General features: G+C 39.3%; 1 protein-coding gene across 2 annotated transcripts in view; it reads left to right on the forward strand.

Annotated features, from left to right (window-relative positions):
- Nucleotides 1-21075, forward strand: part of llgl2 (LLGL scribble cell polarity complex component 2) — a 66408-nt gene that overhangs the window by 40205 nt on the left and 5128 nt on the right. Inside the window, exons 4-22 of one of the 2 annotated variants that reach the window (XR_004021475.1) lie at nt 2934-3015; nt 3157-3272; nt 3491-3649; nt 5563-5725; nt 5815-5944; nt 6030-6084; nt 6272-6483; nt 6997-7211; nt 8105-8172; nt 8254-8407; nt 11476-11580; nt 13403-13498; nt 15113-15309; nt 17007-17154; nt 17236-17383; nt 17482-17598; nt 17714-17880; nt 18356-18547; nt 20164-20314. Coding sequence is in view for 1 of the 2 variants with exons in the window: in XM_030754823.1 (XP_030610683.1) it covers nt 2934-3015; nt 3157-3272; nt 3491-3649; nt 5563-5725; nt 5815-5944; nt 6030-6084; nt 6272-6483; nt 6997-7211; nt 8105-8172; nt 8254-8407; nt 11476-11580; nt 13403-13498; nt 15113-15309; nt 17007-17154; nt 17236-17383; nt 17482-17598; nt 17714-17880; nt 18356-18620; nt 20164-20314 (2748 nt within the window). In the remaining variant the exon portion in view is untranslated. Of the gene's footprint in view, nt 1-2933; nt 3016-3156; nt 3273-3490; nt 3650-5562; nt 5726-5814; nt 5945-6029; nt 6085-6271; nt 6484-6996; nt 7212-8104; nt 8173-8253; nt 8408-11475; nt 11581-13402; nt 13499-15112; nt 15310-17006; nt 17155-17235; nt 17384-17481; nt 17599-17713; nt 17881-18355; nt 18621-20163; nt 20315-21075 lie in introns of both variants that reach the window. The other variant, XM_030754823.1, reaches the window with a different exon arrangement.

Below are 21075 nucleotides of genomic sequence, written 5' to 3' on the forward strand. Positions count from 1 at the left end.
CCTTACCAGTTCAAGCAAAGTCCCACATCTCATGTGCTAGATGACTACTGCTTTAGAAAGTCTCTGAAGTTTTACCTGAAGGTCAAGGTCAGAGGTGAAGTTTTCTGAAAATCTTGTGAACGCGATAACTCAAGAACCTACGATTTTCAAATTGATGGCATAGGTGCATTTGCTAAATATCTTGGATGAGTTTAAATTTTGGCAACCTTGAACTCAAGTTCAGAGGTCAAGTTTTCTTAAAATTCTGTGAACGCATTAAGTCGAGAAGGATGCCACCTAGGATGTTCAAATTCGTAACATAGAAGCATCTACTAAAAATCTTGCACGAGTTTGGATCTCGATAACCCTAACCTCAAGTTCAAAAGTCAAGCTTTCTGAAAATCTTGTGAGCAAGCTAACTTAAATCCTAGATCACCTAGTAGATGTTCAAATTCACACTATAAGATGCATGTACTACAAATATCGGCAGTTTCTTTAACACATTTTTTCTCGTAAATAACTATTTCTTTTATGCAAATTAACCAAACCAAAGTTCACTGAGTCATGGCTTCTGTATCACAGAACAGTGAAATTTTCCACCACTACACCCCTATATAACTGGGGAAACATGTCACCTAGAATTTTCAAATTGATACCATAGATGCATCTACTACAAATCTCAGATGAGTTAGTTTTTACCATAATGATGCCTATCACAGAAAGTGACAGTGTTCTCAGTCCTTTATACCACTGCATGTAGCATGGGCCTATATGTTGGTGGTTATTTCCCCCCCGCTACACCTGAAGTTAGGATTCTCTCACCTGCTCAATCTAGTATCCAAAAGGATTAGTTATAAATTAAGTCACTCCCAGTACAGTTGCTGTGATGATTTTTTATTTATTTATTTTTTAATGCTGTGATTTTGAGCATTTTAGCAGGGATTAACTCACTTTTGAAAACCTGCAGTTTTTGGCCCTTAGGTGTTGGCTTTATTTTTCAGTTTTGGAAACTGCTACTTTGTATGAACCTGTCTGACCCGTGCTGAAAGTTCCGACAGTTGGCGTATATCAAGGTGACCAGCTGGGTATGTGTTTGCTGCTGGAAAGAAGGTAGTGTGCTCTGAAGGGCGCACTTGAGTTACGCAGCAGGACAATGATCTGAAACACACCAGCAAGACCACCTCTGAATGGTGCAAAAAATAAAACCCAAATTGAAGGTTTTGGCATAGCATAGTCAAAATCTGGACTTGAATCAGATTGAGATGCTTTGGCATGACCTGTTCATGCTTAAAAACCCTACAGTGTAGTTGAATTAAAACAATTCTGCAAAGAAGAGTAGGCCAAAATTCCTCCACAGCAACATGAAAGACTCATTGCCAGTTATCACAAACTCTTGATTAAAGTTCTTGCTGCCAGGAGTGTCACAACCAGTTACTAGGTTTAGGGGGCAATTATTTAATCAAATGATACCAGTTAGGTTTGGATAGCTGTTTTCCCCCCTAATAAATGTAATCATAATTTTAAAAACTGCATTTTGTATTTACTTGGATTATCTTTGTCTCACATTAATATTTGTTTGATATTAAACATGCAAATGTGACAAATATGCAAAAAATAAGAAATCAGAAGGGGACAAATACTCTTACAGCACTGTAAAATGGTGTACTTTTAATATGTTACTTTGATGACCCTGTCAATCACAAAACACAATTACTGGATCAAACCACAGATTGACATAACCTAAGTTTGAAAATATCAAGACTTTCAGATCTTATGTTGCTGAACTGATGTGTATTCAGTTCATTGGACTGGATCAATGTAGACTTACAGGTCAATGAAAAAATGCAGTCATCATTTCTACAATAACTGTTCAATCAAAAGGTTTCTGAGAACAAGTCTATATTTAAAAACATGACATGATTTAATTTGGGCTGATCTTAGATTCAAAATCATCACCTTATGTCCCTCTGGACCATTATTTTAGTGTGGCTGCTATTTTGGTTTAACTAGAGGCTTTTCTGGGAACGTTTAGAGCAGCTCATTTACATACACAAATCTGTCAAATATGATTCCATCCATTGCAGAACATTTCCTTTAATACCAATTATGTGTTCTAGTCTCTGTATTAAAATGTTATGATCAACAGCATGAATGCTAGACAGAGCTCTAATAAGACAAGCATAAAGATGAGTCCACTGTCAGATGCCAAAATCATTCGTAACCTTCACTATTGCTGTTTCTGCAGTATGATGAATTCTCAATCCTGAGTGAAACTCTTCAAATAAAGCATTTCTCTCAGTTAGCTGATTTACTACTACTCTTGATCAATAAGAGGAAGGCTGTAAATGTGTATATTTAACTAAGACAGCTGGATCAAGTAAAAGCTTTTTAAGTAGTTATTTAAATGAAGCCACCTTAAAAGCTTGTGTTATGTAGCCTTTTATTAGAAATTAATTGTTAATATTTAAACTTGTAGTATTAATTAATAAGACTTCTTTGAAGAGTCTTACAGGAGTATGAGCTAATAGATAGCTGATAGTTTGGAGGAAGTAATTATTAAAGTAAGCTTTGTGAGAGTAATAGAAGTAAAAAATAAAATATTAATATTTAATAATATTAATAGTAATAAATATTAGTTGATAATAAAGTTTTCCTAGTCAGACTTAAATACCTGCTTGTCCTGTTTATGTCTTAAGTTATCACTCTGAAAGCAATATGATTTCTGGCCGTCACACGGTATCTTGGTAACCCAAATACTGAGAATGCCTCCATGTTGAGAGTTTGGGACTTGAGTTTAGTATTTTGTTGAATTCTTCTGACCACATCTTAAAAACTATATATTTACCCAGCTTTCTCTAATATTTAAATTTTATTTTAATGTGGGCTCCTGGTGTCTTCATTGTTAGTGTGACTGCATCAGTCACAAATTAAGTCTGTCCTTAACCAGTATTCAGATATGGAGCTCCAGGTGTGGAGTTCATGGGGCTACATGACGAGAATGCTGCTGTCACACAGGTGCACTTCATGCCCCACCAGGTAATGCATGATAACAATCACACAGTACACAATGCCAGCAGCATTTCTCCTTTTTAAAGTTGTACTGGAGTGCTGTTCACAATAGTGGGCATTGTGGAGTAGCTGTTTTTCTAGCACTGATTATTTGTGACTCCTATTTAGGTTGAGCTGGTGACTTTGCTGGATGACAACAGTTTGCACATGTGGACTTTAAGAGGTCACAAGGGGCTTTCAGAACTTCTGGAGATAGGACGCTTCACACTGACTGGACCACCTGGGTAAAGCACATATTTCAACCTGTCATTTCCTCTTCTCCACAAGAACCTTGTCAGAAATGGCCTAGTTTTATTGGTGTTACTAAGCTAAGTAAAGCCATGCAAAGAAGAGAAATGGGTATGTAGAACTTGCTTAATGGTACAGGCCTCAGAACATGTACCCATGCCCTTGATCAAAAAGTTGTCAAGTGATGCCACCTTCCTTCTCATCTCAAACTCAGTGCCCCTCCAAGTGTGACCAGAGTGACAGCAGTGCTGGCTCACTCCTCAGGTGAGCTGCTCCTGTTGGGGACAGAAGGAGGACATGTATTTGTAGTTGAAGTTCCAGGATTCAGAGAGCTGGAAGAGAGGAACATCAGCCTTGAGCAAGTTGCCAGCAGGTGGGCAAACGAGAAAGCAAACACATATTAAGAGGTTTGGGAGGCTACCTTTTACTTGGAACAAAGTATTTTTGTCTGTTTTCTGGTTTTAATAAGGTGTCACAATACAAGACTATTGATAACCGATATTAAAACAAACTTCTAAGAACCATGATGGTCCTTAGTTCCTGCAGTATAGACACAAAAGAAAACGTGCTTGTTGTCTGAAAGCACCAATTGTGGTATTAGTTTTGTTGATTTAAGTGCTTGATTTCATCTGCCAAGGAACAGAAATATCACCTCTACATAAAATATTTATTTAACTACTGTTGGCACTTGTTGTGGCTGGATTCTGGATAGAGCAATTTCCAGCACAGTGCTACAGTTTGTGCTAATTTACACAAGTGCATGTATTACAGTGTCTCCCACTGATTAGGGTTTAATATTTTTCCCGAAAATGACATGAATCAAATCCCGGGAAAAGACGATCCATTTCCCGGGAATCCCGGGAAAAAGTTTTTTTTTTTTAATTTTATTTTAATTAGGCCTTCTGTAGCCTGTGTCGGGCTTAACCTATTCTGATATTGTAGAGGTAGCTTTCCAGCTATGTCCTGTTATGCCCAGTAGGGGGCAACGTTGGCTTGATTAATGCAATAAAACCTACATCTCGGCATTCGAGTGCTCGAGCTATGCGGTGTTGTATCGTTCCTCAACACTCCCTTAACAAATATAATTCAAATATTCCTGCATTGTACATGGAATTGTACCAAGCTATTTTACAATTGCTGGTGCAAAACAATACGGTTCATCTCCACACAGCATTGATAAAGGCTCAGCCACTTGCGCTGTCGTGGCGACATCTGTTGCACTATATCTCCACAATGCACACCGTTCCACCAGTGGAACGCTGTAATAGTCCATACTACACTATAATATGACATAACACAGGGCCTTGAGTAATGCACTACGACTTGGTCATTGCCATTCTGGCAACAGCAAATTTATAACACCGTGTCTGAGGGTTAAAGTAGGTTTGTTGTGAATCATCTTTTGAAAAACTGGCCAATCCGTATGGCCTAAATAAAATATACATTTTACTCAACTCCATTTTAAAAGTGAAATATGTTAAAGTAATCTATTTCATGATACTTTCTTCACACATTAGGCCCGTATCCTAATTCATGATTGTTAGTAAGCGTCTGCAAACGAGGAAAAGAAACACTCGAAGTTAAACAGATATTTCTTTATTGTTCAGGGCAGGCATAATTTATAGGCTATATAATGCGACTTTTTTCCCGGTTTCCTGTCTTGACGTGTCCCGGGAAACGGGAAATGGTTCTGATTGCATTTCCCGGGAATCCCGGGTCCCGGGATTAAACCCTACCACTGATAACGTGGGAGACAGGCTGCAAATTAGAACACTTTACAGTAGAGCATTCATTATAAATGTTCGTGAACTCACTTGAAACATGTTAAGTCAGCTCTTTACCAGATTATACTTGATTTTACTATTGGCTCCTGGTATCTTTACTATCTATTTATTCTAATGTCTTTATTGCATCTGCCACATATGGCAGTCCTTAACCAATGTTCAAATATAGTGCTCCAGGTGAATTGGAGGTGAATTTTAGTGGTATCAACAATCTCTTTGCTCTTCAGGATCAAAAAACTTTTGCAGTGATAAAAGCTGCACACTGTCTACCATGTTGTTGGCATTCCCTGCAAAATGTTGTAGATGCCATATTGATCATTGACAGTTTGACCGTTGTACAGAGACCAGCTCAAAATATCTTAAACAGCATAAGTGTGTAATGATTGGTACAGCTAACCTGTTGTTGCAGACAATATAATAGATTGTACTGCCTGTCACCCCTTACTCATCAATAATGAGGCTGATGTTCTCTTGATCTCTTTCCTCTGGTTGTTGTGTACAGTGTACATGATGACTACATAGGCCGCAGGAATCTAGAACATGTTGAGGCCTTACAGGAGAACCCAGTCAGTCCAAATCAGGTCATTATTGGCTATGGACGGGGTCTCATGGTCATCTGGGATATGGAGAAAAAGCTTGCTATCCAGCACATCCCTGGCACACAGGTAATTGTCATGTTAACTGTGGCCTGAATAGAATACCAGCTAGCAATATATAAACTGACTGGGTAAAGTGTAACCTGTTGTGACCATAGCAACTGGAGAGCGTGTGTTGGACTGAGGACGGAAACTACATTCTGAGTTCACACAGCGATGGAAGCTATTGTCGATGGCTGGTGGGTGGAGAGGACATGAATGAGGAAGAGAAATCAGACATTCCTTACGGTAATGAGGAAGATATGCACAGGTTTATTAATTGCCGTACAATGTTTTTCTAGAGATTGATGATTACTGGGTTTTATTATTGCAGGACATTTCCCCTGCAAGGCCATTTCTAAAATAGTGCAGCTCCCTACAGAAGAAGGGTACGTTGACTTTATCCAACAGTGAATACATCTTTTAGTTATCTTTCCTTAGTGAAAGTGACATCCTCACCATTCTAATGTTTAACTTCTCAGATATGTTAAATGAGCCATTGTTACACATTAATCACTGAGTAAACTGAACTGAACTTGAACCTCTGTGTGTACATGTTTTTGCATGTTTATTTAGGCCTCCATTCCTGCTGTTCAGTGGTGGTATGCCCAGGGCCAGTTATGGGGACAGACATTGTATCACAGTGATCCACGGTAAAACACACGTGGCCTTGGACTTTACCTCCAGGATCATCGATTTCTTCGTCATCAGAGATGGACCGCAGCACACCAACAGCAGGCCGCACACACCAACACACTCAGTGCAGAGATGTGGAAGAAAAGGAGAAGGTGCTACTATACTTAATGGCAACAGATTTGTTCTTGGGGGAGAAAAAACATATTGTGAAATTCAACAGTCAGATTTATTTTTTTTTTCTTGTTTGAGATTGTTGATTGCCGTATGTTGAATGGAAGAAGTAGATATGTACCGTTTTGAACATTTGGCGTAGGGCAATTGTTTAAGGTGGGTCTTGACTTCAGCGTGACTCAGCTGGCATACAGTGGTATGCAAATGTAATTATTGCACACTTTCTGTAAATCCTATAAAGTTCATTTCACTTCTCAGTTATCACTGTGTTCGTCTGCTATATGATATATTTAACTGAAATTGCTGATCCGAACAACCAATGATTTATTAAGGAAAATCGTGAAAATTATCAGGGGTGCCCAAACTTTTGCATACCACTGTATAACCACAGGAACTTTTATTCATCAACCCAGCACAGAAAAGGGAAAGCAGGTTAGTCAAGGGATATTAACACATTCCACAACTCAGTTTATTAGCTGCTGTTTATCTACCAGTAGGAGATCCTAGTGCACTGGTGGTCCTGGTCGAGGAGGAGCTGGTAGTGATTGACCTGCAGACCAAGGGCTGGCCCATCATACAGACTCCTTACTTGGTCCCCCTTCATAGCTCAGCCATCACATGTTCACATCATGTCTCCGCTATTCCCCTCAAACTGTGGGAGAGGGTCCTCGCTGCTGGAAAGAATCAGAATACACACTACTCAAAAAAGGTACTTATTTGGAAAAGTCAGACTTTTGCTGATTTCCATCATTTATGAATGTTAGCATTCAGTATCTTAAATATCAAACTTGATCTCTGAAGATATTTTATCATTTGGAATTAAAGTGATGGAATGTACAAGTAAAAATGTCAAATGTTTTAATATTAACAGTGTTAAACCGACTGCTATCCTCTTATCTGACAGATTATTCATGATGTGATTATTATAATTTAGTGGGAAATTTGTAAATATTTGTCAATAATATTCTGGATGTTCATTTGGTAATTAAAAAGGATGCCACTTTCTATATTTTAATGAACAAAGGTAACAACAAAAAAGAGAAAAGCAAACAAAACAAACGAACAAATTTTCCTGTTTTGATGGCATTATAGGTTTTCATTTTTTCTGTGAATCTGTTTTTTACAGTTGGAGAGAAAGTGTTAAACATACGCAAGGGTTTTTTTAAATTCTCAAGGATGATCATCCCCTAAAGCAATGGTTCCCAAAGTCAAGAGTGGTGCGGCCCACTTAAAAACCAAACTAACCACCTCCTATTGCCAGTTTTAATTCACTTTTAATATAAATAAATGCATTTCTTTAAATATGCATACTCTGCATACTTATAATTTCAAACTGAATTTCTGTTTTTACTGCGGCCCCCCCTGCAGTACCTCTGCGGCCAACAGTTTGGGAACCACAGCCCTAAAGTATCTTCTTATTACTGGTGAGGAACATCAGGACATAAGGGAAAGCTGTATGTGACTCTGAAGAATCCTCTACAGGGCTGTTCATTATATGTGGCATAGTGCACCTGAATATAGACACATTCCTTTATTTCTGGTTGAGAACATCAAATTGATCTTAAACTGTTGAACTTGAATTTCCTTTCTTCTTCATGTCAGCCGTGGCCAATAACAGGTGGTCAGAACCTGGCCCCAGATCCTCCACAGAGAGATCTGCTGCTCACAGGGTCAGTACAGCTGTACTTCATTCACATTTGTTGGAAGGTTTCTTTGATGTTCTAAAAATCATAACAATATTCTGTATACAGGCACGAGGATGGAACAGTTCGTTTCTGGGATGCATCAGGAGTCTGTCTCTATCCCATGTACAAGTTGAGCACAGCCGGAGTGTTCCACACAGACACTGACCCCAATGACAATATGAACCAAGGCACTGAAGGAGAGTGGCCTCCATTCAGAAAGGTCTGTTTTTGTAATCCAGTCTATAGGAAAGTACCTTTTTATTAGTGTGAATGCTGATTCAGCATTCACATTATTGAGATCCGTTTCTTTATTTTTCTTATCTATTCTGCACATTTTTCGGGATCTAGCTACTTCAACACAGTTCAACTTAGAAAAAAACATTCAAACACCATTAGATTCCTCTTCTTTTGGATGTATGTCTCTATTTTTCTCATTTCTAACTGTCATAATTTTTAAATTAACCTTTTCACCTGAATTTTTCCATTCATTTCGATGAAGAGAATGTTCAAATCGTCTTTAACTCTTAACTCCTTCCACATACTTTCAGCTATAGACACAATTCAGACTTTAAAACAATGCCAAGACATTGAACTATTCAGTTTGCGTTTATCTTTTAAATATCTTTTATAGTTTTTCTTCATGTCCACTTTAAGTTTCATGCTTTTTTCCCACCCATTTCCGAATTTATAATGGGTGTGTATAGGATGAAATCTTAGCTATTAGAGTGGACGCACCAACTGACAGAGTGGGAGAAATCCAGAGATTCATCTGAAAATTTTCTTTCAACTGCAGATGTGTCCACAATGTTCACTCTACAGCGATCATTTAAATGTAGAGGCGTTCCTCTTCTTTCAAATTATGTGGTTTCTCAACCCTGACAGATGTAAACTTTTTGATCTTCATGAATCCAAGTAGATGGGCTACCTTCCATCTGAAGCATAGAGAAATTTGAATTGCATTGAAATTTTGGGGAGGAGTTTGTCTCAACACCAGGACAGAGCCCCCTCTTTACAATCAGTCCCACGACCACATTTTTGACATCAGGAATCTAAAAAAAAAAAACACCCTGTTGTGTGGAAGAAGTCCTTGTGACCCTCACAGTTCAAAAAGTATTTTGATAGGTACTACAGTCTTGAATTTAGAAGCAGTTTTTCAACCAAGGCAAATTTAACAAGGATTTGCCACAGTGACTATGTCAGCAGTTAATGCAGTCCATCTGGCAGATTACACTTCAGACTGATTTTCATTGGTGGATTTCTCTTCAGCAGGCAGGTGGTTCAAATCTATCTGTAGTGGATCATCAACCATTTCAACTCATCTAACCTAACTTAGTCTTTCTGTGTTTTAGTCTCTGTGTTATCATGCCACTAAAATAAGCATTTCTAACATAAAACCCACAACACAGTTAAAGATTATAAACTATTTAAGCTGCTCATTTGAAGTCACTGAAATCTCGTCCTTTTGGTCACTACCCAAAGCTTGTGACCATAGGTGAGGGTAAGGACGTAGATTGACCGGTAAATCGACGGCTTCACTTTCACAGCTCCCTCTTCACCACGACAGACCAGTGCAGCGTCCACATCACTGCAGACACAGCCCCAGTCATCTCCTGCTCCCTTCTCCTATCACTTATGGACAAGACCCCAAGATACTTGAACTCCTCCGCTTAGGGCAGCAACTCATCCCTAAGCCAGAGTGGGCACTCCTACCTTTTCCAACTAAGGGCCATGGCCTCAGACTTACAGATGCTGATTCTCATGCCAGCCACTTCACACTCGGCTGTGAACCGTTCCACTGCAAACCACCGTCTGATGAACGACCGCGTCATCCGCAAAGAGCAGAGATGAGATTCTGAGGCCACCAAGGCTGTGACTTGACTACGTCTAGATCTTCTGTCCATAAAAATTATGAACAGAATTAGTGGCAAAGGGGAGCCCTGGCAAATCCAGCACCCACAGGAAACGAGTCTGACTTATTGCTGGCAATACGGACCAAGCTCTCACTGCGGTTGGACATTGACTGAATGCCCCGCAACATCGGGCCAGGCACCCCATACTCCTACAGCACCACTCACAGGATACCCAGAGGGACGCAGTTGAATGCCTTCTCCAAGTCCACAAAGCACATGTAGACTCGTTGGGCAAACTTCCACACACACTGGATATCCATCCATCCCAGGATCACAGTGTCTTCATCCATAGGGAACAAAAGTTCACTACATATTTTTGAGGACATAAATGATTTGAATCATATGCAATCACAAAATCTTAATCCAGTTCTACACCTGTGGGAAGGGTTCCGTCAAAATATTTTTATTTTTTAAACCCTTTTTTTTTTTTTTAAGCCTGTCATGTCTGGCATTTTTCACAATTGGAATGATGATCCGAATGTACTGATGTACCAAACATATTTGCTTTAACAAGACCAGCTCTATATGTTTTCTATAGACTATTCTTGTTAATGTTTGTATTTTTATTTATTTATCTTTTTATTTAGTTATTCATGCCAAGTCTGACAGGCAACAAGGAAGGGGCAAGAACAGGGGGGGGGTGGAATAAAAGGAAGAAAGGGGAAAAAAAAATCGAAGAAAAGTAGATATACTCACACATCCATACACACACCCACATGCACATACATATACACACACACACAAGTTTATTGTTTGTAGTAGTGTGTGTGTGTGTGTGTATGCACCTCTGTCATGCAATGTACTCAATAATGAGGGCAAGAAACTGCAACCATGCCCCCGGCGATCCAGAGGCAAATAGGGAAGGACCCAGGCCATCCACAGCCCAGGAACTCAGAAGACTTGGGGCTATTTTTTAAACCCTGATTAGCGACTAAAAGTAGACTTGCAATAGAAACGTGTTTAGGAGGATGGGTACAAAGTACAAAGCATTACAACTTTAAGCTCATGCAGCCCCGAGGTTTTGAACACTGATAACACAATAGCAGCAGTTTGTTTTATGTGCAGTCTGCACACATGCTGCATGCACTAAGAGGCGGAGCTGTTATTGAGACAGCTCCGGTGGAGGAAAAGGAAACGCAGCCGCACTTTTTGTGTCCCACAAACAGTGAATGTGGCTTTTGTCCAGGATGAGAGGCTATAACAGATAATATTGGTTACAGAAATGATTTTTTTTGCAGCCCGAATGGGAGTCAGGACTATTCTTTTTTTTTTTTTTTTTTTTTTTTTTCTTCTTTCTTTTGTTTTCGTTTAGCTTTTGCAAGACATTGAGGTATATAAGTGCACCTCTAAACTTCATCCTTGTCATGTTTCTGTTCAGGTTGGCTGTTTTGACCCCTACAGTGATGACCCAAGGCTTGGCATCCAAAAGATCCATCTCTGTAAATATAGTGGCTATCTGACTGTAGCTGGTACAGCTGGACAGGTGACTATTGATTTCCATCAGATGGTTGGATTTTATAACAGACCTGTGTCAGGTGTTGAGGTCTGGGGAGGTTCATTTTGGGCTAAGGCATTAGGTCTGGTGTAGATTTAACATTTTTATAAATTAAGTATAATACTTAATTTATAAATAAGTCAAATAAGTCTAATAAGTCAGTATATACTACAAAGCCAAGTAGAAGCAATGAGGATTATTGGTACTACTTGGATTGCAATGATCTTCTGCGGAGGTTTCAAGGTGAAATAAATGTGAAAGAATTTCTTGGGTTAAAAAGCAGCAGAGGGAGATTAACAAGGAATACAATTTGCTTTTTCTTCTTCTATTTTGTTTTAATGCACATTTCACCTTCTGTGTCGACCAAATACGGGAAGGAAGATAACTGTTGCAAAGGGTAAAGTCAAACATGAATGACTGAAATAAGTGGTTAGGAAGAGGGAACTTGCATTTCTCTGTTGCCCCCTCTGTCCTCTTGCATACGTAGGGATAGTAGAGCATAAGAAGTCAGTTTTTGCACTCTCACTATTTGATTTATCCAATTCCTTAAACACTTTTCTACACCACACAGTCTTTCTGACACAGCAAGAGGCTCACAAGGTGTGTTTCTAACATGGATACGAGTGAAATTGTAGATGGAGTTAGGACTGGGCAGCAATCAAAATCACATATCTAAATATTTTACCTCATTTACAATTAATGAACCTCATTAGCCTTATTAGACCTAAACATACAATGTGCCAAGTCTCTTGTAGTGTCTCTGTTTTTATTATTATTCTGATAAATCAATTGCCTTTTGGGGAGCCTAAACATGCTTAAAAACAAAATTTTGCACATGCATCAGGTCTGATGAGAATTTACATATTTTATTAGTTTTGGGCGCGGGTGTTCCAAAATGGCTCTGTAGCACCATCTATAAAGTTGCAAAAGATGGGCCCCACCACTGTGTTTCATGTACATGTATGAAATTTGGTACACATGTAGCATATCAAGATGCATAAACAGTCCTCTTGGAGTGATGCCCTACACCCTAACAGAAGGTCCGCCATTTTGAATTAGGTGAGTTTTGGTGCCATTTGCGATTTCTAGCCTTCATACTTTTTTAAACTCCTCCTAGGGTTTTAATGGGATCAGCTTCATATTTGGTCCATCTAAACTATAGACCTGAATCTAAATTGTGAAGCTTTGGGTTTTTGTTAAAGAGTGTGGCTGTGGCTCCACAGCAAATTTCAATCATGAAAATTTATTTGGCTGTCATTCACACGTACTATATCCAATCTGGCCCAAACTTCTCAAGTGTAAAAAGGGTCCGCCCATGAACACATCCATATGTCATTATTTAATGGTAGTTTAAGTGCCACCTAGAGGAAGCAGGAAATGTCATGAGCTTTCTCAAATTTTGTCAGGAAAGCCTTGACTAGGTGTGAGATTATTTACAAAACTGAGTTTTTGTGTATCAGAGTTATGAAAAAGATTCAAACTTCTTCCGTTATAATAATTCAAGTTGTTGTGAGGGAGGAACTGAGTTCTCGCTCAAACAGTTTTTCAGTAGGGTTTACATTTGAATAGTTTTTGTTCTATGTCGTCTTAACTGAAGTCAAAGTGGGTCCAAACAAATGCAGGATTTGTCTTGGGTACAAGCTGCTTGAGTTGCACAGTCTGCTCTGTTTTTTTTTTTCCTTCATGTACCTGTACCTGCTGTGACCCAAATTCTAAATATAATCTCATATAAAGATCATACCATCCAGGCCTAGTTTGAAATCATATTATTGTGCATAATGTTGTTGTTGTTGTTGTTTTGACCTTGCAGATCCTGATGCTAGAGCTGAATGACGAGGCAGCAGAGCAGACTGTGGAGGCTAAAGTTGTGAATTTACTGCAAGGCCAGGAGGGATTTTGCTGGAAGGTAAAGAACTAGGGATGTGTGAAACTGGTCGACTAGATGACTAATCGTCGCTATTGTCACTAGTCAGCACCAGATGTACTAGTCAGTTGTTATGGTTTTAATTGATGCCAGGTGCCGTAAATGTTACGCAGCGATGTGCCACCAGATAGAACTGCAGCCCTGACATCTATAGAAAAATGGCTCATATTTTTATTAGGTTGAATATTTTTAGTTAATTTTGAAGTTTTACAACATAACCTGAAGTGCACCTCCCAAGAAACACCTTAATTTCCGGCTACTTCCCCCACGTCTATACAAAGAAGCAAAAAAACTAGAGGGACAAATGTGTTTGCACCTTTATAAAAAAAAAAAAAACTGACCACAGCAAAGAGTAGCACCCAGGAAGTCCCAGCATTTTATGTTTTCATTCGCTGGCAGCACATGTAAAACACCGTGACATGACAGAAAGGTAATTAACACATGCAATGCACAACCGTAAACACCTGTAATAACATCGGCCACTTGCGTAGGTTATGTTGTAGCTCTACAAAGACCCAGAACTGAAGTCTGAATCAGGGTTAGCTGGAGGAAGAGGCTGGGGAGAGGGAAGTTTGGGCTTCACTGCTCAGGCTGCCACCCCACAACCCAGCCCCGGATAAGGGGAAGAAAATGGATGGATGGTTAGCAGATACTGCGTGGGTGCAGTGCACAGACACACATCTGCTAATCAGGTAACAGATTAATAAAATAGTAGCATATCACTCAGCAAAATTGAAACGCGAACTTCTGGGATGCTCTGTAAGCGCACATCAAGCCATGATATTAATCAGATAATCCATTAAAAAGCAATACAGTACTTCATCCAATACTTCAAGTATTGGATGAAGCCTTGCAGATGCCAAGTGGCTTCAGCTGGCTGTGTTAGGACAGCTATGATTCAAAGCACTGTGTTATTATTAACTACATTATCCAGATGGATGGGTTAGTAAAATTCAGAGTTATGAAAAAGATTCAAACTTCTTCCATCACAACAATTCAAGTTGTTGTGAGGGAGGACGCTATCCAGAGACCTAAACTGTTCTCTGTATCCGGCTGTAAATATGCTTTTTCCAATCTCCACAGACATCCAATTGAAATGGCCAATTAAAAGGCATTAGAAAATGTATTTACAGCCTGGCACAAAAAATATTAAATATAAAAGTACAATTAATGAAAGCAACTTGGTAACCAAGCAAGGTAGCATTAGTTAAGAACTCAGTAATCCACCCTCTCGGGCAAATTTGGTCACCTTTACGTCAAAAAATATCTAACAAATAAAATAATAAAAAACTAACATGGCAACAGCCAAAACACTATAGAGTTTAGACTTTGCAATGTTTTTGGGCCCTGCAATGTTTTTACACACTACACGGGTGGGTGATCTGAAGAAGCTTTAAATGCTGCATTTGTCTGCTTAGAGCTGCATTTACGAAAATAACCAGCTTATTATGAACATGCTCTGAAAATCACAGTTTATCTATTATAATTCCGGAAAAGCCATCATATGTTTGTAGCATAGAAACTTCCCGTTTATAACCTGTCATTTTGCACCGCCAAGTACATTTTCCAGCACTTGATAGTTGTCTTCTTCCATAGGGCCACACTCAGCTGGACATCCATGAAGAGCCAGTGATGTTCCCTCCAGGCTTCCAGCCCTTTGCTCTTGTCCAGTGTCAGCCTCCGGCTGTAGTCACTGCCCTTGTGCTGCACTCAGAGTGGAAGCTGGTAGCTTTTGGCACCAGCCATGGCTTTGGGTTATTTGACTACCAACAGAAGAACAATGTCTTGATCAAGTAAAGAGAGGCACTAAGAAAGATGCTAAAGATATTTCTGTACTGTGTTTGCATCTTCCAGGAAATCTGTTTCATGTTAGAGTGTTTTTTTTTTTCTTTAGCCATCAGTTTTGTTTTGTTATTTAGCTGTTTTGACTCTAAGCCTCCTAATGGGTGTTAACATTGGGAGGCTATATTGAACTTGTTACAGCAAGTTCAATATAGCCAGACTTGCCAACTTGCAAAATCTAAAACTGATAAAGCCTAATGCAAAAAAAAAATCACATCAGTGGTTAGAGATGAATAAAAGGGGCATTCAGTGGTGTTGTTTTAAAGGATTGAGTACAATCTAATGCAGGTGCTAAAAGCTGAATTGAATTGAATTTTACTCTCTAAGCTAAAGTTTCAACTGTTTCTGCTTTAGTCAAATAATACACAAAAAAAAACACTAGAGATGCAACTTCATATTGCAGAACATAAATTTATATGCAATATCAATAAACTCAAATCTGTTAAGCTGTAAAACAAAAAAAAAACAGTCCATGACAGGCACACACCAGCACTCGGTGACTTTCTGTTTATTGCAAAGGGTTCACCAAGACCACCCATTCTTTACATTTCCACTCCTTGGTCTTCCAGCTGATGTTAAAATCCAGTATCTTCCTTTTTTTTCCCCCTTGTTTACTACCCTCAGCAGGTCACTCTGACCTGCATTCTCATGCATCAAATTTGCAGCTGGCCTGAGTGCTATCACTCACGCCTTTATTTATTTAAACTACTTAGGCCCTGTGCAATAATTTGCAGTTTATTGAATGTTTTTAGAGTTATTAAATGTTTTTATTGGGTTTAGGCACCTTAAGGATTGCTGCTTAATTTTGTTGCACTCTAGTACAATGACAATAAAAGCTATCTATCTATCTATCTGTCTATCTCTATCTCTATCTCTCTCACCCAGCATCAGCCCAGATTCTACCCAATTAGTTACACATATATACACATTACATACATGTACATAATATTCAGTGTAGGTGGTTACTCAAACTTTTTAATAAATAGATCACTCATGCTCAAATCACCATACATGTTATGAGATAAAATGCGTCAGATATTCTACTATTACAATATATAAGTCTTTATATAAGAATTAAAATAAAGTGTCCTCTAGTGCTAATCTATGTCATTTCTAGTGTTTAGCAAAGTTTATTGTAAACTTGAGATAACTAAAGACTCCAGTGTTAATTCCCAGTGTTTTCCTTTGGTATAACTGAGATGTTAATATAGTTTAACAAACACACTGATTAATTTAATCATAGTTATTGTGTAAATGATGATACTTTTCATACTCAAAATGGTCAAAGGTCAAAGCTGGTATATACATAAAATAACACAATAAACCTACATCGTACAGGATTTCAAGAAAAAATGGCACAATTTTAAACTGGAGATCTGAACACAACCTGCACATGACTAGATTGTGTTTGGCATAAATTGCTATGGCATTCAAACCAAAAGGAGAAAAACAGAAATGTAAAAAGTCTTGTTTAGACTTAATATACCTCATTAATCCATCAGTTGTGTGTTGTAATTCACAAGATACAGTTGTGTTGACTCAGCATTGTTGTCTCTGTTTTTGTTAGACATTAGGAGTTACCAAAGTATTTGTGCAGCTGTCTCCTTATGTGTGGGTATGTGGTAATTTTGTGTGTTCTACATTTTAGGTGCACACTAAACCCCAGTGATCAGCTGGCCATGGAGGGTCCTCTGTCCAGAGTGAAGAGCATAAAGAAATCACTGCGACAGTCATTTAGACGAATCAGACGCAGCAGAGTCTCTCTAAGAAAACATCATGTTAGCACTGCTACCAAGGTTGGATAACAAAAAGGGTTCTGCTGCCTTTTCTGTGTTTGTCCATTGTCAGATGTTATGTATATTCTTCTGTGTGAGCAGCTCCAAGAGGCAAATGCACGTCTAGAGGCTGAATTGGCTGAGATGGAGCTGGCTCCCGTCCAGAGGAAAATTGAGGCCCGCTCTTCAGATGACTCCTTCACCGGCCTAGTACGGACACTCTACTTTGCAGACACCTTCCTCTCTGACAGTGAGTTTGCCCGTCAAGCATGGAACATGGCCTGTAAACAGCACTCCTGTGGAGAAATGGATAGCAGGCAGAACATTTGTCTCCTCATTTTCTTGTAGGTTCACATCACACACCCTCCCTATGGGCAGGGACCAATGGTGGCTGTGTTTTTGTCTACATGCTCCGCCTTCCTTCTGTAGAGCGCAGAGCAGATGAGCCTCTCACAGCACAACTAGGTGATAAAACTTTTTTTTTGTTTTGTTTTTTTTTTAACATTGTGGTGGACTGATCTTTCAGCTCCCCTCCTTTTGTAAAATTGTTTCTTCTCTGTGTTTGCATTATTTTGTCCAGCCAAGGAGATCCAGCTGATGCACCGTGCTCCTGTTGTTGGTATTGTGGTGCTTGATGGTCATGGGGCTCCACTCCCTGAGCCCCTGGAGGTGGCTCATGATCTGGCTCGTGCACCTGACATGCAGGGCTCACACCACCTCCTGGTCATATCGGAGGAACAGTTTAAGGTTAGACATTAAGATGTCTTAAAAGTCTATAGTTAAAATCAAGGGGGGAAAAAAACTTTTATTTCCTGTTAATTTTTCCTAAGTATTACATTTGCAGGTGATCTTTTAAAGACTGGTGGGAAAAGATTATAACCATTAAGAATTGTTTTTAAAATCAGTTTATAAAGTTACTGTGGGTTCATGTCACTCTGTAAACATGTTTTCTTTGCTGTAAAGTTGGACAGTTTAACATAGGAGGATCTACAGTTTTTGGCACTTTTTCATTTGCTTCATACTGTATCTCAGATCTGGAGGATGTCACTGATGTGGACGTGGTCACAATATTGAATATTGTCATCTGCTGCATGCACCTTAATTATTGTAATTTATTGAGGTGCAGGATCTAAATATTTATTCCTGTTCAAATTTTGCAAACTTTATTCTATTAGATTGCACAGATTGTGATGATGCCAAACTGAGTGTTTTCTGTGTTCAGGTTTTCACCCTGCCAAAAGTGAGTGCTAAGATGAAGCTGAAGCTGACAGCAGTGGATGGCTCCCGAGTGCGGAGGGTAGGCGTGGCCTGGTTTAGCAGTAATCGGACAGAGGACTACAGCGAAAGTGGCTTGGTAGTCCTGACTAATCAGGGCGACGTCCACGTGGTGTCACTGCCACATGTCAAGATGCAGGTACAGTACCCCTGCATCCGCCGAGAGGACGTCAGTGGAATCGCTTCTTGTGTTTTCACCAAGCACGGCCAAGGTATAGAAATGCCCGCACACACATTTGTACCTCTGTTCTGGGACTCTAAATGCATTCTCCTTAGAATATGCCATCAAAAGCACAAGCATAACTCTGCCTGAAGTCCTTTTAGATGCAGTTTTCAGAAGTCATGTATGTTTTTGTTTTTTCCTTAGGTTTTTGGCCTCCAATAGCCAAAAACCTATTGGTCACAAGTTGCTGAGTTTCCAATAATTTCCTCACACTCAAGAATGACACAGAGCCCTAAAGAAACACATGGCACTCAAAGAATCCTAAATTAAAATTTTGCAAATGCAACTTCTAAAACAGCATTTTCACCCCTCAGCTAAAGAGGTTAATGGGTTATTGTCACCCCAGTGGATGGGTGGACGGACAACTTTCAACTTTGTGAATACAGTAACGTGATAATGAGATAAATTGATAACGATGTCACCTAGGATTTCCAAATCGATACCATAGATGCATTTACTAAAAATCTCAGGCGAGTTCAAATCTTGACATCTAACCTCAAGCTCAGAGGTGATGTTTTCTGACAATTTTGTGAATGCAATAACTCGATAATGATATAAGGATTTCCAAGTTGATGCCATACGTTCATGTACTACAAATCTCAAATGACTTAGTTCTTACCGTACAGTCTTCTCAGTGGTTTATATTTGTTATGATATTAGCATCTCACATTCCTGATTCTTATTTGCTTTTGAATTGATATGGTGAATAAAGTCACTAAGGCTCTTATCAAGCCTTAGTGATCATTGCTGAAACCCAGTAATTGTGTGTTCTAGAACTTGTACTTCCAGAGGATTTGTGCCACCTAGAAATTCTACTGATGATGTTATTCATATAGTTTTTATGCCGCATGGTTGCCTTGTGTTTATAGTGATGTTATACATAATGCATTGACATCAGCAGATTATGTAGTATGGATACATTATGTAGTAATATTACTGATGAGTGCAATATGATGTAAATGCCTTTATATCTAGATTATTATAGCTAGATTATATCTGCATTATATCTGGCTTATTATTATTATTATTATTATAGATTATATAAATAGAAAGACATTATATAATATAGACCCTTGTACAAGAGTGAAATATGTACTTTCTCAAATTTGTTTATCATGGAAATCTTTTGTTTCTGTTCTAGAATGTTGTTACCAAAAAGTATTTGTAGAAATGTTAAAGATAATTACGGAATATAAATCTCTTACAGCATGCGTAAAATTATTTTTATGATTATGAATATTGAAAACATTTTTGCCAGAATATGTATTATATCTTTACTAACCCAGGAATGACTAAAAGTATTTGGATAAAAGTTTAGGGCAAGGCCTCCAAATGATTGTTTTACAGAAGATAATAAGATGTCTGCTGAAGGGTTTTCTATTATGAAATGGGGCACTAGTGTTATGGCAGGAGGCGATGAGTCTTGTTTTTATGTCCACAGGACAGTCATTGTGCAAGCAAGAATGTCTGCATATTCCAGTTTCTTCTTTTGCGCCTCTCACAATGCTTGTGTGTGCTTTTGTTTCCCTCAGGCTTCTACCTGATCTCTCCATCTGAGTTTGAACGCTTCTCTTTGTCAACCCGCTGTGTTGTGGAGCCTCGCTGTCTGGTAGAGGCTCCGTTTCATTTGGGCTCCTCGAAGCAATACCAGTCACAGCCAGATGGAACTTCATTCACTCATCGGTACATGCACTTGGGGTTTCCTTGTTTTCATCTTATTACACAATAAGAGTGTCAGGATATCAAAGCAGAGGGATTGTTCACAAGGAAATTGATCATGAATGGTGGCGTAAAGATCCATCCATCCATCTATCCATCCCTTTTTCTTCCGCTTATTTGGGGCCAGGTCATGGGGGCAGCAATCTAAGCAGAAAAATCCAGACATTCCTCTCCTCAGCAACCACCTCCAGCTAATCCAGGGCAACACTGAGGCATTCTTAGGCCAGCCAAGAGATTTAAGCTCTGTAGCACATCCTCGGTCTACCCCGGGGCCTCCTCCCGGTAGATAGTGCCTGGAAAACCTCACCCAGGAGGCATCATAATTAGATGCCCAATACCTCAGCTGGCTCTTTTTGATGTGGAGAAGCAGCAACTCTAATCTGAGCCTTTTGGAGAAAGCTCATTTCTCCCACTTGTATCATAATCTCGTTCTTTCGGTCACTAACCAAAGCTTGCGACCGTAGGTGAGGGTAGGGACATAGATGGACTGATAAATCGACAGCTTTGCTTTTATGTCTCTTCCCCACAACGGTGCTGTACACAGTCTGCATCAGTGGAGCCGCGGTCTCAATCAATCTGTCAATCACGTCTTCCCTACTTGTGAACAAGACTCCTCCAGTGGGGCAGCAACTTGTCCCTGACCTGGAGTGGGCACTCCACCCTTTTCCATCTGAGGATCATGGCCTCAGACCTGGAGGTGTTAATTCTCACACCTGCCTCTTCAC

This window comes from Archocentrus centrarchus, chromosome 19 (assembly GCF_007364275.1).
Source record: "Archocentrus centrarchus isolate MPI-CPG fArcCen1 chromosome 19, fArcCen1, whole genome shotgun sequence".
NCBI lineage: Eukaryota > Metazoa > Chordata > Actinopteri > Cichliformes > Cichlidae > Archocentrus > Archocentrus centrarchus.